At 43.0% G+C, this 22,952-nt stretch overlaps 1 protein-coding gene across 1 annotated transcript in view; it reads left to right on the forward strand.

Annotated features, from left to right (window-relative positions):
• ADGRG7 (adhesion G protein-coupled receptor G7) overlaps window positions 1-22,952 on the forward strand; it is an 86,847-nt gene that overhangs the window by 34,621 nt on the left and 29,274 nt on the right. Inside the window, exons 8-12 of the mRNA XM_075333108.1 lie at window positions 1,230-1,337; window positions 4,603-4,757; window positions 8,697-8,882; window positions 11,986-12,095; window positions 16,139-16,470. Of these exons, the coding sequence (XP_075189223.1) occupies window positions 1,230-1,337; window positions 4,603-4,757; window positions 8,697-8,882; window positions 11,986-12,095; window positions 16,139-16,470 (891 nt within the window). The remainder of the gene's footprint in view (window positions 1-1,229; window positions 1,338-4,602; window positions 4,758-8,696; window positions 8,883-11,985; window positions 12,096-16,138; window positions 16,471-22,952) is intronic.

Genomic DNA, 22,952 nt, shown 5'->3' on the forward strand with positions numbered 1-22,952 from the left:
CCCTTGGTGTTTCTGTAAGCCTGTGGCCTTTTCCATGGCACCTTCTCACTAGTTGGACCCTCTAGCTTGAAATTTTTTGGGTCCCGCTCACCCGTATGGCTAACGGAGTGAGCTTGCTCACAGGGTTGATTTCTTTGGACTGTAATTTGGGAAAGCCTATCGCATCGGTGCACTAGTACCCCGATTTTGGAGCGGGTTGGGGATGAATCTTGAAGTCTTCACCCCGGGTAAATTACCGGGATGCGTGAAGCTACTTCCCGGCTTAGGGTCCACGTACCCCGTCGTGCCCTGGCCTCTGCCCGGTGATGGCTCAAGGCCGCTGGCTGCCCTCCTCGGCAGTCCGTGCCCCTTGACGCGATCCCCTGCGACCGGGGTTCCAGCTCCTACTAGGCCCAGACCAACGTCTGCCACCTAGAAAACTTCAGGAGCCCTGCTCTGGATCAGTGACCTCTCCCTCTCGGAGAGTCACCTTCCACCTCCTACTCCTTTCACTCCTGTTTCACTTCTCTTGTCACTTTCTCACTTTCCTGCACCAACCGCCATGTGGGCGGCCCTATTCTCTTTAGGCCCCCCAATGGTGTGTCTGGTGGGTTCGGTGCAAAGTGTTCCTAGGATTTTGACTGGCTAAGCTGTTAACAACACCAATGGATCAGGATCTGTAACCAAGGAGGAGTGGATACTGTGCAGAAGGGCAGATTGCACAATACCCTGTGACGACCTGATAGGCCAGGGCATCACAAATCAGTGGGGTGGGCGGGGATACACAGATTAACTGGTCTGGCTTGCACATGACACCTAGTCCGTGCAGTGATAATCTCCTGCTGATAAAATACTGGTTATATGGAAACTATAGCACAAAACCTAATAAGTGACACTCTGGAATCATGCAGCTTGTAGCAAGTTTGTGCACATAAATTGCTTATTTGACCTCTACACTGATGGCTGTTTTACTTTGTTTTTTTTTTACACTTTTGTAACCAAGAGCAAATTCATCATAGTGCAGACCATACAACATTTATGGAGGAAGGCTTTTGGTTCCATCCATTTTGCTCGTAAGCAGGAAGAACCTACACAAGACCCTTCTGGTCTTGGTGACCAAACCCAACAGCATAATCTTACTCTTTTCTGTGGCACCGTGCTATATTCTGTGTATACTTCCAATAATGATATTGTTTTATCTCTGGATTTGATATCCCATGATTTAATTTTTTTTGTATTTGTGTATACAGGGTTAACAGATGACCTGGTGTCCAGTAGAATCATTGTTGACAATGACATTTCCGAGTTTGTTCTTAATGAAACAGCAGAAGTACAGATTTTTGTCAAACCAGTTGGAAGTAAGTACCTAAGACCATGGGACGTTTTAGGGTTTTGGACAGATGGCTTAATTTGATCACTGCCCCATTTACTTTTCTCATTAGTTTTTCAGTGCCCCTACTCTTTACAGGCACTGAGACATTGTAAAGCAAAGGTAAGAACACAACCACAGGTCATCGATTATTCAGAGGGCAAATACGTTGTCCTACTGTCATAACGTTGGTGACTGCTGTGACCCCAACAAACCCATAACTGATCGTCCCATGTAATGCAGAATCAGACAAAGGTATATAAATCAGAACTCTCTTTATTTGGAGATTTAATAAACAAATCTCATCTTTTAGTGGATGGTGGTCGGTCACAGCCCAAAATATCAAAATGAAACCACTGAAATAAATCACAGTAACCCAGTACATAGCGTTGTGTCGCAGCCGGACTCCCGGCGTGGGTAGCTTTTGTACCAAAAACACACCAACGTTGTTGAACTGACCGCTGCTGTAACTTAATACAATATTAAGAAAGGCAAAACCAGTACAACTCATTGTGCTGCAGCCGGACTCCTGGTTCAGGAAAGCAAAACCAGTCCAAATCATTGTATCGCAATGGGACACCCGGCGCAGGTAGTATTGCAGTACAAATCATTGTCTCATAGCAGGATTTCCGGCGCCGGTAAGCTTTCGCACCAAAACCATCAACGCTGACAAAGGAAGGGAGGGTGGGACAGCTGCCTCCGAGTCCCACTACGTGGGGAGAGACTGGACAAGGCAGGGAAGAGGTTTATAAAGAAGGGAAGCAGTACGAAGAGGAGAGCAGGATCGTTGGCTGCAACAAGGATTAACCTGTGAAACAAAACCTATACACCATGTGCTCAGAAAATATTTAGGTGTCCATTTTCCATATATGCCAGAATATATACTGTACATGTGCATCCGATTGATGACAAACTGTAACACTTATCATAATCAAGTTGCAATGTAAATAAAAAAATATACAACCGAATATGAGCTGGCATAAGTAAGAGAAAAACATTAACAAAAATCATCAATTGCAGGCAGCAAAATGATCACATTGCCTACAGAAGTGTACTTGAATGAGAAAAGTATACAAGATATTATTCAAGATAATGTCATTTTTAGATCCAAATTCTAAGCTGATTAAAATGGTTTTCCAGTTTGAAAAGGATAATCTTTAAGTGTGCAAAATACTTAAAATTACTAAAATTTCCCCAATCTATTGATAGCGTCATTCAGGGTTCCTGCTGGTACAAGTCTAACAGGAATAGCTAAGCTAGCCCACGTCTCTGTCTCAGCATCTATCATGACTAAAAAGGGGCTGGCTTAGCAATTGAACTGAGCCAATTAGCCAGTATGTTAAGGTGCTGGGTCCCAGGGACAAGTCCAGAATTATATGATCTCTGCGTGTAGGGATGACAGCAGGAGCTGCTGGGTCATAGGAAACCTAGTCAACTTTATTATGCAGATAAAAATATTATTTTTTTTTTGTAACTGTGGCTACTATACAAGCTCCAGTTGCAGGGGAAATCAGCAATAAAACAAATGTATTAATATGTTTAAATGCCCTAAGACCTTATGGGGCACAGCGTGAAAAATAAATAAAAAAAGAAATACATTAAAAAAGAAGGAAAAATAGAAATAAATATGCCTAATACAAAAAATATTTTCTACTGAATAGGGAACACAATTTAAAATGATATATTATCAGTTGTTAAATTTATTTTTAACAATAATCATGTATTTCAGTTTTTTCTTAAAATGTTCTCAATCAACAAAAAAAGGAATATACAACTGAGGAAAGAGGCAAATTTCATTTTAATACCCAAATAAGAATATTTTTTATGGACATTAAAAGAGCATATAAGATAAATCCTGAAAATGTGCCTTGTCAGGGACAAACTTTTGTGTCTATTCTATGCGATCTGCACTGGCATATTTTCCATTTATATAAATTGTGCATACCTGCTGCTGTTCCATTCATCCTCTTGTTGTTTTGAACTTGCACTTGGCACTTTATATTAATATCTGTATGTATATTTATATATAGTGTACTAGGAATAATTATATGTAACACATAGAACACCTGGACTGGTGTTGTAAAGAAGAGATATAGTAAACTCACACCTCCAGGCAGATGTGGTATAGTGAAATGCGCGTCAGGGAGACAGGCAGCCGCACACAGCACTTTTTGTATACTGTGGTGAGTTTACCCTATTACCATCTAAAAACTACTTTCATTTACTTGTGACTATCTGTAAGCGTTTATTCTGCAAGTAGGCTGTTTAGCCACCATGTTTAAATCCTACGCTGGAGTCAGGCTCTTTTTCTGCAATATACATCAATTTTATTAGCAGCAATTCCAGATCTGACCACTAGATGATGATATTAACAAGCACATACAAATATTTATAGGAATTCTGCTCTCCAACACTAGTTTTATAAATTATTATATAGGAATTTTCTGTAACATTTGATGAACTCTGCATTGTATCTACTCTGTGCTGCAGCCATTTTTTGAGGCACCTATTTACATTGTGATGAATTGTATTTATTTTTAATCTGTCTCAATAAAAAAATGTTTTTATTGTCAAAATTACATGTTTATCTCTTCTTTAGAACACCAGTCCAGGTGGTCCATGTGTTGTATTCATATTTGAAGAATTATCTATAACTGTACAGGATGCCTTTATTACTTAAGCATACAATTATGTTTAAATCATAAAGATGTCATGTACAGTTATATATATATGTGTGTGTGTGTATATAAATATATATCTATATATATATATATATATATATATATATATAAATAGATATATATATATATATATATAGAGAGAGAGATATTATATCTATTTTTTTACGAACTTAGTATTTGGGCCGCTTTCTTGACACTTACACGTTGGTGCCACCTAGTGGTTCCTTGTAGTTTTTATGGTTTTTATTAGGTTTTTGGTGCTATGTTGTTATTTAAATATAGATTCGTTATGTTTTCACATGACTCTCACTGAACAGATTGTGTATAGGATTTTAGTTTCTGGACAGGAAAATGAGCCAATCCTAAACTGTTTAAAGATATTTTTGTCAAAATGGAATTTGTATAACTTTACCTTCATTGTTGGAGTTACAGTACTGGATGCGTTCAGGTGCCCAGTGCACCAAGATGAAACATAGAAATGTGTTTTTCTTTCCCCATTAATACAAACTAGAGATTTTAATCTAACACAAAAATGCATTACAAATATTTTTTTTTCTTTATTTTCTTGTGCAGAAATTAACAGTAATGACACTGTTGGATTCGTCCTGTATCAGAATGATAATTTATTTCCTTCTAAGCATAAAAAAATGTTGGGATTTCGAAAGAAGATAATTTCTGCCAGTATTTATGGACCGCATGTTAACATTGAATTTAACTTCAATCAGCAGGTATATTCATGATGATGACTTTATTTCACAGTATTAGTTTGTTACTCATTTTCTCAACAGCTTGTTCACTAAACCACCCTAAAATTGTGATTCAACGCAGAGAGAATTCATTGTCCAAATGGCTATTATTCATGTGTATTTACTTTATATTTAGTAATGAGCGAATGTTAACTATTTGAGTTCGGATTATTCATATCGAATCCCATAGTACTATTCTGGTATTCATCATGAATAATCAACCTAATGCAAATCAATGGGGAACCCGAACATTTTTTTTGAAGATTTACCACTAAAATGCTCCATTAGCCCATGGACTTACATTAGGTTCATTATTCCTGATAAATATGTCACAGAGGTGTCAGAATAACTGGAGAAGGGAACCCTAAACTAGCTCTCAGACTAGGGACCCTGTGCTGTCTCTTATCCCAGAGATAGGCTTGATGGTAGCCAGGTCTGGACCGCCTGCCTGACCCTAACTCCTGTCCAAACTCTGATCTAACACTTCCTCTCCCCCACCCTAGGAGTGGGCCAGGAGCAGAGAAACAAACCCCACAAATACCACAGATAGGGGTAGAACTAAATCCCATGAACACTGCAATCAGTCACAAGGGAGAGACAATATGTGCCCAGGAAGAAATAAAACACAGGGAGGAAATAAACTATCAACAGGGATCTTTCCACACCACACAGAAGCACACAACAGGCTCTGAATCACTACAATAGGGACCAATATCGCTGAAGCAACACTGAGCTATATTTGGCGACGAGCAACCGGATTCAGTACCTTATAAAGCCTGAAGATGGCTGTGAGTGGTCAAAGCAGCAGTTCACAAAGTCAGCAGGAATTAACTCCTGCTGGACAGGTGAACAGTGACGCTACTACAGCCGACGCCTGAGTCAGGTTAAGCAACTAAGAAACCTCAGGTTATTTGTCAGACTCTGTGGTATGAGTAAAGTCTGACTCCGCCATGACACATAGTGAGTGCAAAGCTGAACACCGCATGACAGAATAGCAGAATAATATATTGGGATTTGTTACGGATAATCCGAACCTGAATAGTAACTATTCGCTCATCACTCCTTATACAGTATTTAGTGAGAATTGCCTACCAAAATTAAATTCTGAATATTTCCTCTCTGTTTTTTCTCTAAAGCAGATTAAGATTTAATAATGAAGGAGCTTTGGAAAATCTGGCAACCAACAAAAATTTTGTAACATAACCTTTTATATCCATTTTATAAACAAATTCATAGATTAGCTACATATTTAAAAACTCCCAGTGCTCACATATTTTGGATCCAGAATGGACGTCGGACACAATGTATTGCTACTAGGGTCGAATTTAATCCTAATAGCAATACATTGTGTCCAACAATGGAAGTAATGATTCCCAAATATCTTATTAGACCATATTGATGATATTTCCAGGGTGTGCATTGAATGTATCAAAATTCTGATGCAAGGTAAAATAGACAGATACATTCTGTACAGATAATAGATGGTCTACAGTCCCTTTGTCTTTTCTGATGGGCTAGGGAAGCTCAATCTGATACTGTTTCCCAAATATTGCTCCCTGAAATCCTAAGACTCCAAAGAACTTGGTCAGGGGGGTCACTGAAAAGCAGCAGTAAGAGATATCATTTTTATCGTTGGGTTGAGAAATGTATTTCATAGCTTATAGCTTGCTGACAGGTACTTGGAAAAGTGTCCAGAATAAATAATACTTGATTAATCAGTATGTAAGGCGTGGCATTTAAACATGCTGTATGTCTATGTGGTTGTTATCTGAGCAGGAGTGAATAGTGTTTCCATTCATTTTTGGTTAGGTTCTGTGTTCTTGTGCCAGTGTAGCACCCAGGTGCAGGGGTTGTCAGGCACAGGAGTCTCACGTACCTGAGTTACTCGTCACTGGGCTGGTGTGATGATCTGGGATGTCGCTGTAGCCTGCCCGGCTTTGTGCCCCGAGGTTTACACCAATAAGGAGGGTAGAAGGTGATAATGGAAGTTGTAATAGGCAGATTGTTGTGACGCCACCTGTGGTATGCGGCCAGGGAATTAGCCGCCGCTTCTGTCGCTGTTTTCCGGGGTGGATGGTAGCAGCCAGAGATGGTATCGCTCCTCACAGGTGGAGTTGGCCCCGGGGAGGATGATAAGAGAAGTAATGATGGCGTTTCGCCCCAAGGTGCGGGGCGGTGGTGCCAGTAATAGAGTCTGAGTCTGCTGCTGCGGATCCAGGTGTCTTTACTCACAGTTCGTGCCACTCGCCCATGTAATACTGGTCACCTGCTGTGATGGGCTCCGTCAACCCCGGATAAGTTAGGAGAAGCCACCGGTGTTTGAAAGCAGAAGAAAGTCATTTTTTAGAGTTTTCCTTCCCGCTGGGAGGCACCTGGGCTGAGAGCTCCGCTCCAAGCCCCAGGCTCTGTGAAGAGAAGAAAGAGGTGGTGTTGTGTCCCAGAACTGGTGTCCCGGGTAGACTGACTAGTGATTGTGTGTTTGTTCCTATTTCCACCCCAAGTGGAACCCGCCCCCAGATGGTTGTCCTAGTGACCGGGGCAGTCCCAAGCTTTATGTTGGCCACCCCCCTGCCTACCATAGTCTAGGTCCCTAGAGAGAAGGCTCCTGAGCTGTCTGTAAAGTGTGAATGTGGAACACCAGTGATTAACCCCCTCCTTACCCAAGACGAATTCCGCAGCTTAAATGAGCTGCAATATTCTGTGGCGACTGAAGCTTCAGGGGCACCACACCAGAAAAAGGTTTGGCCTTGTCCACCAAATTGTAGAGAGAGTTTCTAGATTAATTTATGTTGTACCAATTAAAAAGTTGACAGCACACTTTGCAAATGTATTATATAGATGAATTCAACAATTACTACACATGTAAAACATAAGGTACTTTGCACACAAAGTGTGTGATCATCATGTGCTAACAACAAGGTGACTTCTTCCACATGGAACCTTATACTATAAAATTGCCTCTCGCTGTGCCTAGGCTTCAAGTGAACTGGGGAAGCATTGGATCCAGCTTTACTCTTCTCTAATGAAAAACAGAGAAATAGTGGAATCACTTGACATGAGCGCCCTTGTATCCTAGTTGGTACACGAGAATGTAAATGTGCACAGTTCTTGACTTTGGCGTGCAGAGTTTAACCTCAGAGAGAAAGCAGCAACACCTGCAGTAACATGGCCCTGAATGGGGTCTTGTAAGATGGGAATGAGTGTGAACCCAAAGCACCCAAGAAATTTTGAGAAGTATGCTTCGAACAAGCTAGAAGAGAAAAATCAAGCTAGTGAGGACTTATTGATCAGAGTTGCCTACACACTTTAATAAAGTTTGAGGAGTCCATCCCTCCCTTTGTAAGCGTTATACCTTCAACAAACTTCTTTCCAGTGTGAGAGAACAGAATCAATTTTGTTCTTATAGTATCCATCTTGTCTTTATAACTAATGATGTCATAGGGTTCAGCTAACACTGATGAGCGGGGACATTTCACATTTCTGTTCACGCCCCTGCTGCTCTTATTAGTGTATAGTTCAGAGGGACCTTATCCTTTGTCTGTGACCTTATATAAACTGGTCACATGTACTAATAAAGAAGAATTCTTTGAGTACACATTACTAAGAGTGGATGCTGTATTGATTTCCCGAGCGCTTGTAAAACAAATCTTATTATTTGGAGTTCAAGAAGCATAGGAGGAGTGTATTTCTCTCCCATTGGTAGTGAATCCATGGGGAATAGGAACAATATTTAGGGTACCCAAAGGTAATTATTATGGAAATCATTGGTTTTTACTATAACTTGTTCCTTAGGTTTCGCTGAGCTGACCACCAATATTGCAGAGTATCCGTTGTACCTCTACATGAATCTCAGGTGATAGCATTGAAAACGTTTTCACTGATTAAATGACTTGATTTTCATCTAGATTTATTTTATTATAGAATGATCCATCATATACGCTCCTTCAATATGCTTGTGTTTTCTGGGATTATGAAAGGAGTGAATGGAACACAATTGGCTGCCAGAAGAAAATCTCAAACCAGCCAAACTCCAATGAGACCTCATCTAATTCCATCACATCATTACATTGTACCTGCAACCATACAACTAACTTTGCTGTTTTAATGGTACTGTATATTTTTTACCTAGTTCTGTTGTGCCCTAAATCACCCACCACTCAGGGAAGAAGCTATAAGGGAGGCTAATGTGGTCTAGTAGTACCTCTGCTAAGGTGACTATTAATATGAATCTCCCATTGTATGTGGGAGCCTATTACTGATTTTACATCAAAGCCGAAGCGTTTTAAAGAGCAACTAAATTTTCATATTTAATAATTTTTTTCATTATGGAAAGTTCTGAAACTTTGAAAATCAATTTATGTAAAAAAGATAATGTAAGTGGTTTCCAAACCCCTGCTTTTCCCCATGTTATTTCCCTGCCTCCAGCTGCATTCTGTCATGATCGTATCCCTGAATGTTGAGACCAGTGCGAGCCTATGGACTAGAGCCTCTCATCTAGCTCTGTTCATTTAAATGGGTTTCATTTCTCTTTGCACTGAAGTGGTTAAGTGCCTTTTTTTGCTATAGCAGCTTTTCCAAAGCAGTTCCTTGCTAAGGGATCAGCTGCACTTACTAAGTAGTTACGCCTTTCAGCTTTAAAAAGTGGTGTATCCCAACATTCCCTGCTGAAGATACGTCATTTGGTCTCTGGCCGCCTTGGAGGAAGGTTCTGCAGTTGAGGTTCCTGTGCTCAGGCTATATCCTTTTGGTTGTTTATTTTCCCCCTGTTTGTCTTTACTTCCCTGGTGTGTTGTTAGTACAGCGGTGACGTCTAGTGAACCCCATTTGCCCCTCACTAGTCAGGGTTATTATAGGGTCTTCTGAGGGTCCAAGGTTCCTGTTCGGCAACAGTTGTGGAGACTGTATAGGGACTGGTGAGGAGAGAAGGGACAGTTGCAGGTGAGGTTAGGAGGTGCCCATCTACCCCTCTCACTAGTTCCTGGGCCTCCCGTTGTTTTTGTGTCCTCGGTGCCTTTTCATGTGTTTTTGTTGTGCATCAGATGTATGGAGCTCTGAACGCATCTCGCCTCACTTGCTACACCTGGAGAGCGTGACACATTCACATCAGAACATACTGATATGGAGTATAGATGATGGCCGTGCTGGGTCAGCATCTGGTGCCTCCTGTAAGTGTTCTATTTATCACAACACTCTTTTGCAGAAGTTCATTCCCAGTAAATGTCATGGCTGTGTCCCGCTCTTGGGGAATCCCTGGCGAGTCTGGGACAAAGAGGTCACAATGCCTTATTGTACACAGGTCTCCAGCTTGTGTTTAAAAGTATTTTCATTCTTTTGGTGCTTTAGGGGTTAAGGACTCTTTGTTATTTGGCTATCCTTTGGAGTCTTAATCTCAGATGCAGCTCTTTGTGATCACTTCCCTTCGCTATAAATAGTCACGTGTCTTACCATCTGATGCCGGTTATAGAATTTCATCAATCTTATGCTGACCATTTTGGAAAGAGCCAGTCTCCTGAAGAAGCTGAAGTTTTGTAACAATTGCAGCTGGGGTGTTAGCTGCATTGGAGTTACTTGGAGTGTTTTTCCTTTTTGTGTCTATTTCCCCCTGTCTGTCTCCCTACCCCTATGTTGGATTATCGCAGTGAAACAAACCAATCACTGATCTCGGCGAGGGAGCTCAAGACAGTGAAATCCTAGGTACATTACCCCCTAGGAAATATGCAAATCAAAAAGGTCCGTGGAGCCTCTGTTAGGAGTCTCAACACAGAAACCAGCCAGATATCCCTCCGGGAAGGGCCCAGCCAAGGGGTGACTCTTTTTAGGAGACCACTATAACCACCATATTAAGTGGCCCTTATAGTCAATATCCAACTTTTTGACAAGTTTAAAAAAAACATTATATTAGGGAAATTTTTGCCATGCCCGATTCCAATTGCTGGAGCCAGTAGGCACAAAATCTTAGCGCCCTAAGCCCTAACCCATCCAGCAACTAAATAATTTTCCACACAACATTTTGTTGCTTATTATTTCTATGTAAAACATATAAACCTATTTTTTTAATTGAATTAACAGGAAAAAGACCGTAAAAATAATATAATATTACAGCTTGTGTGTAATGTAATTATATGGGCAACATAGGCACAGGAAGGTGAATCCTCTCACATGCCCATGAAGCTTCATTTTTATTTATATTCTGACATTAACCAGATAGGGTTGCAAGGACCCCCTCACTAGAGATTAGAGGTCACAAGTGAATTACGCTCCTATTTCTTTGAAAGGGTGAACCATTAGCATAACAAGTAAGTACAGAAATCTCCAAGTAGTCCAAATGAGGTATTCTAGATTAAAGAAAACATTTTATTTTAGGGACTAATTGGAATTTGAGGTTAGCAACTAAATAATTATAGATTCCAATTCACACACATTTGGTGGAGCTTAAAGCATTTCCCTTACAGGGAATCTGTCACCAGGTTTTTGCCACCTAATCTGAGAGCAGCATAATGTAGAGAGAGAGACCCTGATTCCAGCGATGTGTCACTTACTGGGCTACTTAGTGTAGTTTTGATAAAATCACTGGTTAATCAGCAGTAGATTATCATTACAGGACTACTTGGCGTGCTGACAGGTAGTCCAGCATATTCATGAGCTCTGTATAACTGCTAGATCTACAGCAGAGAAAACATTGATTTTATCAAAATGACAGCAAACAGCTCATTAAGTAACACATCGCTGGAATCAGGGTCTCTGACTCTACAATATTCTTCTCTCAGATGGGTGAGCAAAAACCTGGTGACAGATTCTCTTTAAATCACAAAATTATATCTTTTAAGTATTTTTTTCTTTTAGAAAACTTATTCCCTCTTGCTTGTATAATACTATTAGAGAAAACCCGTTGTAGAAATGTATGTGACCTAATACAAGATTTCTTTATGAATTAACGCATCTCCAAATGTCTGTGCTGGGAGTGTTACCCTTTAGCGTTGCGCTGTGACCAAAGCAAAGGCCAAACACAACTAAAACCGGGCATAAAACAGCTAATATGCCTGTCAGGGCTTCCAGACATTTAACTATTGATCCAAAAATGAAATAATATGAAGATTGAAACAAAAAATAAAAATAAAAAAAATCATATAAAAATATATGCATTGGTGTTGCTGGTGAAAAGTATTACTGCTACTGATATTCCATCTATACTTGTGTTTTTCACTCTTAGAAATTTAAAGAAAACATCCATTTTGCTTCCTTAAACATTGTGTCAATGGTCGGCTGTGCACTTTCTGTAACTGGATTAAGCATTACAGTTCTATTTTTATTCTATGCGAGGTAAGTTGTACAAAAGCACCAGTCCCAAAGATTATTTATACATTTTTTGTTACATTCATTAACATACCGTGGGAAATAAAGAATTTAGTCAGCCACCAATTGTGCAAGTTCTTTCACTTAAAAAGACGGGAGGCCTGTAATTGGCATCATAGGTAGACCACAACTATGAGAGATAAAATGAGAACACAAATCCAGAAAATCACCTTGTCTGATTTGGCAAGATTTGTTTTGCAAATTATGGTGGAAAATAAGTATTTAGTCATCTAAAAACATGCAAGATTTCTGGCTCTCACAGACTTAACTTCTTCTTTAAGAGGCTCCGCTGTCCTCCACTCATTGCCTGTAGTAATGGCACCTGTTTGAACTTATCAGTATAAAAGATGCCTGGCCACAACCTCAAACAGTCACACTCCAAACTCCCCTTATGGTGAAGACCAAAGAGCTGTCGATGGACACCAGAAACAAAATTGTAGCCCTGCACAAGGCTGGGAAGACAGAATCTGCAATAGGCAAGCAGCTTGGTGTCATGAAATCAACTGTGGGAGCTTAGTGAATGACCTGCATAGAGCCGGGATCACTGTAACAAAGGCTACCATCAGTAACACACTACGCCACCAGGGACTTGGATCCTGCAGTGCCACACATGTTCCCCTGCTTAAGCCAGTACATGTCCGGGCCCATCTGAAGTTTGCTAGAGAGCATTTGGATTATCAGAAGAGTAATGGGAGAATGTCATATGGTCTGATGAAACCAAAGTACAACTGGTAGAAACACAACCCATTGTGTTTGGAGGAGACAGAATGCTGAGTTGCATCCAAAGAATACCATACCTACTGTGAAAGTATGGGGTTTTGGGTCTATTTCTTTGCAAAGGGACCAGGACGACTGATCCATGTACACGAAAGAATGAATGGGGCCATGTATTGTGAGATTTTGAGTGCAAACCTCCTTCCATCAGCAAGGGCATTGAAGATGAAACGTGGCTGGGTCTTTCAGCATGATAATGATCCCAAGCACACCACCAGGGCAGTGAAGGAGTGGCTTCATAAGAAGCATATGAAGTTCTTGGAGTGGCCTAGCCAGTATCCAGATCTCAACCCCATTAAAAACCTTTGGAGGGAGTTGAAAATATGTGTTGCCCAGCGATAGGCCCAAAACATCAATGCGCTAGAGGATGGAGGAATAGGCAAACATACCACCAACAGTGTGTGCCAACCTTATGAAGAGTTACAGAAAATGATTGACTTCTATCATTGCCAACAAAAGATATATAACAAAATATTGAGATGTACTTTTGTTATTGACCAAATACTTATTTTTCCACCATAGTTTGCAAAAAAAATCTTGCCAAATCAGACAAAGTGATTTTCTGGATTTGTTCTCTCATTTTGTCTCTCATAGTTGTGGTCTACCTATGATGTCAATTACAGGCCTCTCTCATCTTTTTAAATAGGAGAACTTTACACAATTGGTGGCTGACTAAATACTTTTTTCCCCACTGTATATGTTAGAGGAGTGACCTCATATTTATAAGGGCAAAGTTAGCCAATGTTGTCCAAGCATCTATGCCAGGTGTATATGACCTGATGGTACTGGGGGAGAGAAGGATCCACCACTTTGCCTTTAAAGCGAACCTATTAGGTGATTCAGACCGCACAAACTGCGGGCAGCATGAATCATAGCCAGGTATATTATTCTGTAAAGAACTCTGGCTTTTCATAGAAAATACACTTTGAAAGTCCTGCTGGGGACCATAGCTGCAGTCCAGACCAGTATGGCACCGTCCCAGTCGGCTCTTCCCAATGCCACTGCATGTGATTGACAGCTCTTTTCTTATGTTTACTCTGCGTTGGTTTTCAAAGTATACTTTCTTTAAAACACAAGAGCTCTTCAGAGAATTATAGACCTGGTTGCATTTGTGCTGTGGTTTATAAGGGGGTGTAAGGTGTGATTACCCCTGTCCTGCAATCCACCATTTATTTACGTAACTGTGTAGTGTTTGAAATTTTTATGACTGTGTAATGTGTTCAGATGGCCAATAGGTGGCCACAAAGCAGTGACTGCTTCCCTGGTACCTTTGTGTTAGGTATGGTTAACTGAAAATAAAAAGGTCAGGGACCTAGGAAGTGAGAGGAGAGTCCCAAGTAAAGTGAAAAGAGACAAAAGCTTTATCTGGGGGAAGGCAAAGTGAGAAGGAGCCCAGTAAATAGAATTTGTCAAGGCCTTCAGGCAAACCAGGATCCTGGACATGCAGAGTTCTAGAGAGTGTAGGGGACCGGCTGTATCTGCGTCCCTAGAAGAGGGTTGAGTCTGGGTGCTCCTGGATGGTGGCTGTTCCTCTGGCAAATGCCCAAAGAATCCTCTCAGATGTCTGAAGGTCAGTTGGCTCTAAAGAGAGAGCAGAGATTGAGTATCCAGCAGAGGAGTGCTGCATCACACGCAGGTATGACTCCAGCCTACTGTACTTTAGACAATTTATTTGTTCGAAGGATTCCCCAAAAGTACAACTATTGCAAAGGTTACAAAAGTGCATATAACAGCACTGGGAAAACACAGCACAAAATATGTAATTTAAGTTAGATAGTTAAAAGGGCATACGTGCGTGGCTTACACCCTGCTCCCTATTTTTTTGGGTATCAACATATGTCACACACCTACATGGGCCCTGGTATTGGAATTGGTATTTTATATGTTTATATTTTTCCAGGATTACTTATATACTTTCCCTCTTTTTGTGATCTATTGGCAATCAGTGACCATTTGTTACCTATAGATTTTTCCATGAAATATTGGTTGTTCACTATATTAATTATTAACTTGGATTTATGTATCACATTGTATTCTGATAGTTAGAGAGACAGTTTGGGCTCTCGTATATATTTTTATGTGCAGAACATTGTTATTGTTAATTGATTTTAGTGTAAGATGTTCACATTGACAATTTCATGAAATAATGTTATTTTCATCTATCTTGGTTGCCTTATCATTATATATTGACTAGTACCTTCTGATTCACCTTTTACCGTCTTTTTTCGGGTTTCTGGTGCAGCGCCTTTTTATTTGGATGCTTATGGTCCATTTAGTTTACTAAGTTGTCAAGGTAGAGTGTTAATGGTCAAAGTAAAATTTGCCATATCTGTAGGCTCATCACAATGTGTCCTTCTGGGTTGCCGTTTGACACTCAGTTGTGATCTTCATAGTAACCTGGCAGCTATTGTTCAATTGTTCTACAAGGCAACATTTGGGAATGAGACATTGCATAGTCCTCAATAAAATGATTTTAATGGGTGTACCATGCTTGGACATTCCACGTCCTTCAGACTGAAAAATTTATTTATAGCTCCATAAACCACACTCCTGGTCACATCACAAAGCCTCTTCCATTTAAAGGCACACACTATGGTTTTACTGTCCGTTTAACCTGTGGCTTGCCATCTCAGGAATGGATATCACTTCTCAGCTGAAGTATCCCAGTGAAGCTGTCTCCCTCCACTCACTGACCCCGATCAGCATCCACACTCCTCTCCATTAGATTTCTTCATGGAAGCCTGGCAGCTTCCTCACACTGGCTCCTGTCAGTCTCTTCTCATGTCAAGCACAGACTGACTCCATTAAACCTGTCTTGTGACCTGTCAGACATATGTCAAAAACACCCATGTGGTGGGGTATGTGGATGTCCAGTCCCACCCATCTCTCCATCCATGACCCTGGCCCTGTGAATACTATAACGACACTTGTGGCACTTAAAGTACCAGCACAAACGTCCAGGATCACACCACTTATGTGGTACATACCAGCCAATAACAATGTAGCCGTTCGCCTTCTTACATTGGCCATTCTCTGCTCCGGCAAATACATGAAGGCACTGATTTTGAGATCCCATTCTATGAACTCAAAATTCGTTAATTCTGTATTTAGAAATGGGTTGGACATTGTACTTATGTCCTATTCAATTCAGAAAACGATGTGTAATATATAATAACACCTATGTGCAATTCAAATATTTACAGTTTGATTGTTGTTTGACTATTTTGTATTTCCAGGACAAAAAAGCCAATTTCATGGATTCTGATAAGTTTCTGCTCATCTTTGCTAATTTTCTACATTATCTTCATCATTGCAATGGAGATCTCAAAATACACCATCGTGACAGACAACCCAGAACAGAATGATTCAGAAAACACTTTCTTTTGGAGTGATCTGGCGAAGGTGCATGATGGAGTGTGCACTGGACTGGCGGCTCTGCAGCACTACTTCCTACTGGCAGCATTCGTACTGATGGCGCTATTGGCAGTGGAGTTTAATTTCCGCATTATTTATGCATACCCTATCTTGCCCGAATACTTTATGAAGAGTGCACTTATTATAGGATGGGGTAAACTATTTATTATCTATTTCTACATTATTTTATTAGTTCATTTGTATTTGCAAATAAGAATTTCTTCTATATGGACATGTTATGGTTATCCACTGTATCTACAGTATGTAGGTAAATCTCGTGTTGGGATGAGGTGTATGGAGCAAACACTCCCCAGAAGTTCAGTCAGACAAACATTAAACGGTCAATATCCTTTCAATAAACTTTGTATAAATCAATAGTGCATCAACTCTAAAGGCCACTTTACACACAGCGACATCACTAGCGATGTCGCTGTTCAAAGCACCTGCCCCCGTCGGTTGTGCGTCATGGGCAAATCGATGCCCGTGGCGCACAACATTGTTAGTCCCCATCACACATACTTACCTGCTTAGTGACGTCGCTGTGGCCGGCGAACCGCCTCCTTTCTAAGGGGGAGGTTCATTTGGCGTCACAGTGGCGTCACTAAGCGGCCGCCCAATAGAAGCGGAGGGGCGAACATCCCGCCCACCTCCTTCCTTCCTCATTGCCGGCGGCCGCAGGTACGGTGATGTTCCTCGTTCCTGCGGTGTCACACGTAGCGATGTGTGCTGCCGCAGGAACGACAAACAACCTGCGTCCTGCGACAGCAACGATATTTGAGATTAGAATGACGTGTCAACGATCAACGATATGGTGAGTAATTTTGATTGTTAGCGGTCATTCGTGCATTTCACACGCGACGACGTCGCTAACGAGGCCGGATGTGCGTCACAAATTCCGTGACCCCAACGACATCTCATTAGCGATGTCGTTGCGTGTAAAGCCCCCTTAAGAAATCTTGTATTCTCAGATAAATTACTTTCTCCACTTATGAGCCACTTCTTCTGCTGTCCCTTACCTCTTGAAGTTATCATTCACTCTGAAACATAGCTAATTTCTGTCTTGATCTAAGCAAGGCAGTCTTGTAGCACAGTAAGATGTCAGGTTGTGTCTAGAGTCTAGTTGAGTCTAGTCACAGTCTAGAGTGAGAATCAATAAGCACAGTGACAGATCCGGCAGACCATACAACAGATTCTGCCATTTTTTTTATCTTCAACTCTGGATTCACAGCAACACTGTTTAGTACTGCTGTAAAATGTCATCACCACTACTGCTTTTGTCTGTATGCTACAGAGAAAGAGGGATCCATATCTCTGTCTGCTGTGCTGTGTATGTGAAGGAGGGTGACGCCAGGCCGCATGGGTTCCATGCTCCATTGCTAAGAGTATAGAAGCCGAACAAAAAAACTACATATAATTTTTTTTTTATTTCAACATTTAAAAACCATAAAAATAAAAGGTCACTTATAATAAACCCAGACAGTTGTATGGTGCACAAACAAAAATGTGAATATACAGTGAAGGAAATAATTACTTGATCCCTTGCTGATTTTGTAAGTTTGTCCACTGACAAAGACATGAACAGTCTATAATTTTAAGGGTAGATTAATTTTAACAGTATGAGATAGAATTTCCAAAATAAAATCCAGAAAATCACATTGTATACATTAAATAAATTTATTTGCATTTTGCGGAGAGAAATAAGTATTTGATTGCTCTGGCAAACAAGAGTTAATACTTGGTGGCAAAACGGTTGTTGACAAGCACAGCAGTCAGACGTTTTTTGTAGTTGATGAAGTTAGTGCACATGTCAAGAGGAATTTTGGTCCACTCCTCTTTGCAGATCATCTCTAAATCATTAAGATTTTGAGGCTGTCACTTGGCAACTCGGAGCTTCAGCTCCTCCATAGAATTTCTATGGGATTAAGCTCTGGAGACTGGCTAGGCCACTTCATAACCTTAATGTGCTTCTTTTTGAGCCACTCCTTTGTTGCCTTGGCTGTATGTTTTGGGTCATTGTCATGCTGGAAGACCCAGCCTTAACCCATTTTTAACCCCTTTACGACCTTTGACGTACTGAGTACGTCATGGTGACATGGTGCTAAACGACCCATGACGTACTCAGTACGTCATGGCGAAATCGCGGTCCCGGAGCCCCGGGGAGTGAAATTTGTTTAATTAAACGGTAGATTCGGGAAGGAGGGGACCTCTGCCTGACCTCAGGAGGGGTGGTGCCTCCTCCCCGAACCTACAGAGGCTGTGATTGGCTGACGAACGCCGCTCAGCCAATTACAGCCACTGTAATGTTCCAGCCATTGAAAATGGCTGGAACATTGAAATCCAGCCCTGATCAGTGCTGCTGTAGCACTGGCCATTGGCTGGAGCTGGGTGATCGATGCTTCACCCGCCCCCAGCTCTGATTGGAGAGACCGGTCTTGTGACCGCTCTCTCCAATCAATGTGGATCTGCGGCCTGTGACCGTCCCTGGAAGCCGAGGAGAGTGGTAAGTTGCTGTCCCCGCCGCCCGCCCCTGTCCCCGATCGCCCCGCCGCTGCTCCCGATCCACCGCTGTCCCCGCTGCTGTCTCCGATCGCCCCGCCGCTGCTCCCGCTCCACCGCTGTCCCCGGCGCCATGCTCCCGCTCCACCGCTGTCCCCGGCGCCATGCTCCCGCTCCACCGCTGTCCCCGGCACCATGCTCCCGCTCCACCGCTGTCCCCGCCGCTGCTCCCGATGCACCGCTGTCCCCGCCGCTGTCTCCGATCGCTCCACCGCTGTCCCCGACGCTGCTCCCGATGCACCGCTGTCCCCGCCGCTGTCTCCGATCGCCCCGCCGCTGCACGCGCTCCACCACTGTCCCCGCCGCTGCTCCCGATGCACCGCTGTCCCCGCCGCTGTCTCCGATCGCCCCGCCGCTGCTCCCAATCCACCGCTTTCCCCGGCGCCATGCTCCCGATCCACCGCTGTCCCCGGCGCCATGCTCTCGATCCACCGCTGTCCCCGGCGCCATGCTCCCGATCCACCGCTGTCCCCGGCGCCATGCTCCCGATCCACCGCTGTCCCCGCCGCCGCTCCCGATCCACCGCTGTCCCCGGCGCCATGCTCCCGCTCCACCGCTGTCCCCACCGCCGCTCCCGATCCACCGCTGTCCCCGGCGCCATGCTCCCGATCCACCACTGTCCCCGCCGCCGCTCCCGATCCACCGCTGTCTCCGCCGCCATGCTCGCCACTGTCCCCGCCGCCGTCGCACCCACCTTTTTCAGCCGCTGCTGCCCCCGAATCGGCCCCCACTGTTCCCGATCGGCGGCCGCCGCCTCCTTCATCGGCTGCCCCTTCTCCATCGCCACACCTCCTATCCCTCCATGTGCTGCAAGCCACCCTCCCCCCACGTGGTGGGAGGGTGACTTGCAGCACATGTGGGGGGAGGGTGGCTGGCTTGCAGCACATGTGGGGGGAGGGTGGCTGGCTTGCAGCACATGTGGGGGGAGGGTGGCTGGCTTGCAGCACATGTGGGTGGGAGGGTGGCTGGCTTGCAAGCCACCCTCCCACCACATGTGCTGCAAGCCACCCTCCCCCCACATGTGCTGCAAGCCACCCTCCCCCTACATGTGCTGCAAGCCACCATCCCCCTACATGTGCTGCAAGCCACCCTCCCCCCACATGTGCTGCAAGCCACCCTCCCCCCACATGTGCTGCAAGCCACCCTCCCCCTACATGTGCTGCAAGCCAACCTCCCCCTACATGTGCTGCAAGCCACCCTCCCCCTGGGGCCCCCCCTCCTCCATGTGCCATCTCTCTCTCCCATCAGACTCTTCCCCCCTCTCCGATCTGCTGCCTGCTCTCTCCCATTTTCCATCTACTGCCCCCTCTCACCCTCCTCGATCTGTTGCCTCCTTCATCTGCTGCCTCTTCTGTCTGCTGTGATCCTGCTGCCTAGATCCATCCTGTAAGGTAGGTATCCCCATCTCACCTCCCCCCCCATCCTCTGCCGCTCCTCCATCCGCTGCGCCATTTCCCATCCATCCGCTGCGCCCTTTCCCATCCTCTGCCGCTCCTCCACCCGCTGCGCCCTTTCCCATCTTCCATCTGCTACGCCCTTTCTCATCTGCCGCCCCGCCCTCTCGCATCGCATTATCCAGCGCAGTTGCTCGCTTCCAGACTGCAGTGGATGATGCGATGCGAGACTCGTGCATTGCTCTCACGTTTGGCACTGGTCTTAGTGGCAGGAGCTCATTTTTTTTTTTTTTTTACTGATGTCTGTATTTTTTATTTCGCCAAACTAATTTTTTTTGTATGGGGGGGGGTCTAGTTTCCAAAATGGGATCACATGTGGGGGAGCTCCATTGTTTAGGCACCTCAGGGGGTCTCCAAATGAAACATGGCGTCTGCTAATAATTCCAATCAATTTTACTGTGAAATGGCGCTCCTTCTCTTCTGAGCCCCGCCGTACGCCCAAACAATTGATTTCCACCACATATGAGGTATCGTCGTACTCAGGAGAAATTGCACAATACATTTTATGGTGCATTTTTTCCTCATACCCTTGTGGAAAAAAGCTACCTGTTTGAAAAAACAATTTTGTGGTAAAAAAAAGAATAAAATATTTTCACGGCTGAACATTACAAACGTTTGTGAAGCCTCCAGGGGTTCAAAGTGCTCACTAAACAGCTAGATAAATTTCATGAGGGGTCTAGTTTCCAAAATGGGGTCAATTGTGGGGGAGCTCCATTGTTTAGGCACTTCAGGGGGGTCTCCAAACGCAACATGGCGTCCGCTAATAATTCCAACCAATTTTGCTGTGAAATGGCGCTCCTTGCCTTCCGAGTCCTGCCGTGCGCCCAAACATTTGATTACCACCACATATGGGGTATCTGCGTACTCAGGAGAAAATGCACAATACATTTTATGGTGCATTTTTTCCTGATACCCTTGTGATAAAAAAAGCTACCTGGTTGAAGCAACAGTTTTGTGGTAAAAAAAATTTTTTTTCTTTTCACGGCTCAACGTTATAAACTTCTGTGAAGCCCCCAGGGGTTCAAAGTGCACATCAAACATCTAGAAAAAATATTTGAGGGCTCTAGTTTCCAAAATGGGGTCACTTATGGGGGAGCTCCATTGTTTAGGCACCTCGGGGAGTCTTCAAACCCGACATGGCGTCCGCTAATGAGTGCAGCTAATTTTGCACTCAAAAATTCAAATGGCGCTCCTTGCCTTCCGAGTCCTGCTGTGTGCCCAAACATTTGATTACCACCACATATGGGGTATCTGCGTACTCAGGAGAAAATGCACAATACATTTTATGGTGCATTTTTTCCTGATATCCTTGTGATAAAAAAAGCTACCTGGTTGAAGCAACAGTTTTGTGGTAAAAAAAATTTTTTTTCTTTTCACGGCTCAACGTTATAAACTTCTGTGAAGCCCCCAGGGGTTCAAAGTGCACATCAAACATCTAGAAAAAATATTTGAGGGCTCTAGTTTCCAAAATGGGGTCACTTATGGGTGAGCTCCATTGTTTAGGCACCTCGGGGAGTCTTCAAACCCGACATGGCGTCCGCTAATGAGTGCAGCTAATTTTGCACTCAAAAATTCAAATGGCGCTCCTTGCCTTCCGAGTCCTGCTGTGTGCCCAAACATTTGATTACCACCACATATGGGGTATCTGCGTACTCAGGAGAAAATGCACGATACATTTTATGATGCAATTTTCCTGATACCCTTGTGAAAATACTAATTTTTATGGCTAAAGTAACATTTTTGTGTTAAAAAAGTAAAATTTTCATTTTTTCGTCTACATTGCTTTGGTTACTGTGAAGCTCCTAAAGGGTTAATAAACTTCTTGGATGTGGTTTTGAGCAGAGTGAGGGGTGCAGATTTTAGAATTGGGTCACTTTTGGGTATTTTCTGTCGCCTAGGTTTCTTAAATCACTCCAAATGTGATGTGGTACCTAAAAAATTTTTTTTTGTAAATTTTGTTGGAAAAATTAGAAATTGGTGATGAACTTTGAACCCTTCTAACTTCCTAACGGAATTTTTTTTTTTTTCAAAAATTGCGCTGGTGTAAAGTAGACATGTGGGAAATGTTATTTAGTAACTTTTTTGTGTGACATATCTCTCAGATTTATGGGCATAAAATTTCAAATTTTGAAAATTGCAAAATTTTCAAAATTTTCGCCAAATTTCCGAAATTTTCACAAATAAACGCAAAACATATCGGCCTAAATTTACCACTGACATGAAGTACAATATGTCACGAAAAAACAATTTAAGAATCGCCAGGATCCGTTGAAGTGTTCCAGAGTTATAACCTGTCAAAGTGACACTGGTCAAAATTGCAAAAAATGGCCGGGTCTTTAAGGTGAAAACAGGCTGGGGGCTGAAGGGGTTAATGTCCTGGCAGGGGGAAGGAGATTGTCACTCAGGATTTTACGGTACATGCCTCATTCCATTGTCCCATTTATGTGGTGAAGTAGTCCTGTGCCCTTAGCAGAGAAACACCTCCAAAACATAATGTTTCCACCTCCATGCTTGAAAGTGGGGACAGTATTCTTTGGGTCATAGGCAGCGTTTATCTTCCTCCAAACACGGTGACTTGAGTTAAGGCCAAAGAGCTCAATTTTTGTCTCATCTGACCACAGCATCT

The sequence above is a fragment of the Anomaloglossus baeobatrachus genome, chromosome 2, assembly GCF_048569485.1.
Source record: "Anomaloglossus baeobatrachus isolate aAnoBae1 chromosome 2, aAnoBae1.hap1, whole genome shotgun sequence".
NCBI classification, from domain to species: Eukaryota; Metazoa; Chordata; class Amphibia; order Anura; family Aromobatidae; genus Anomaloglossus; species Anomaloglossus baeobatrachus.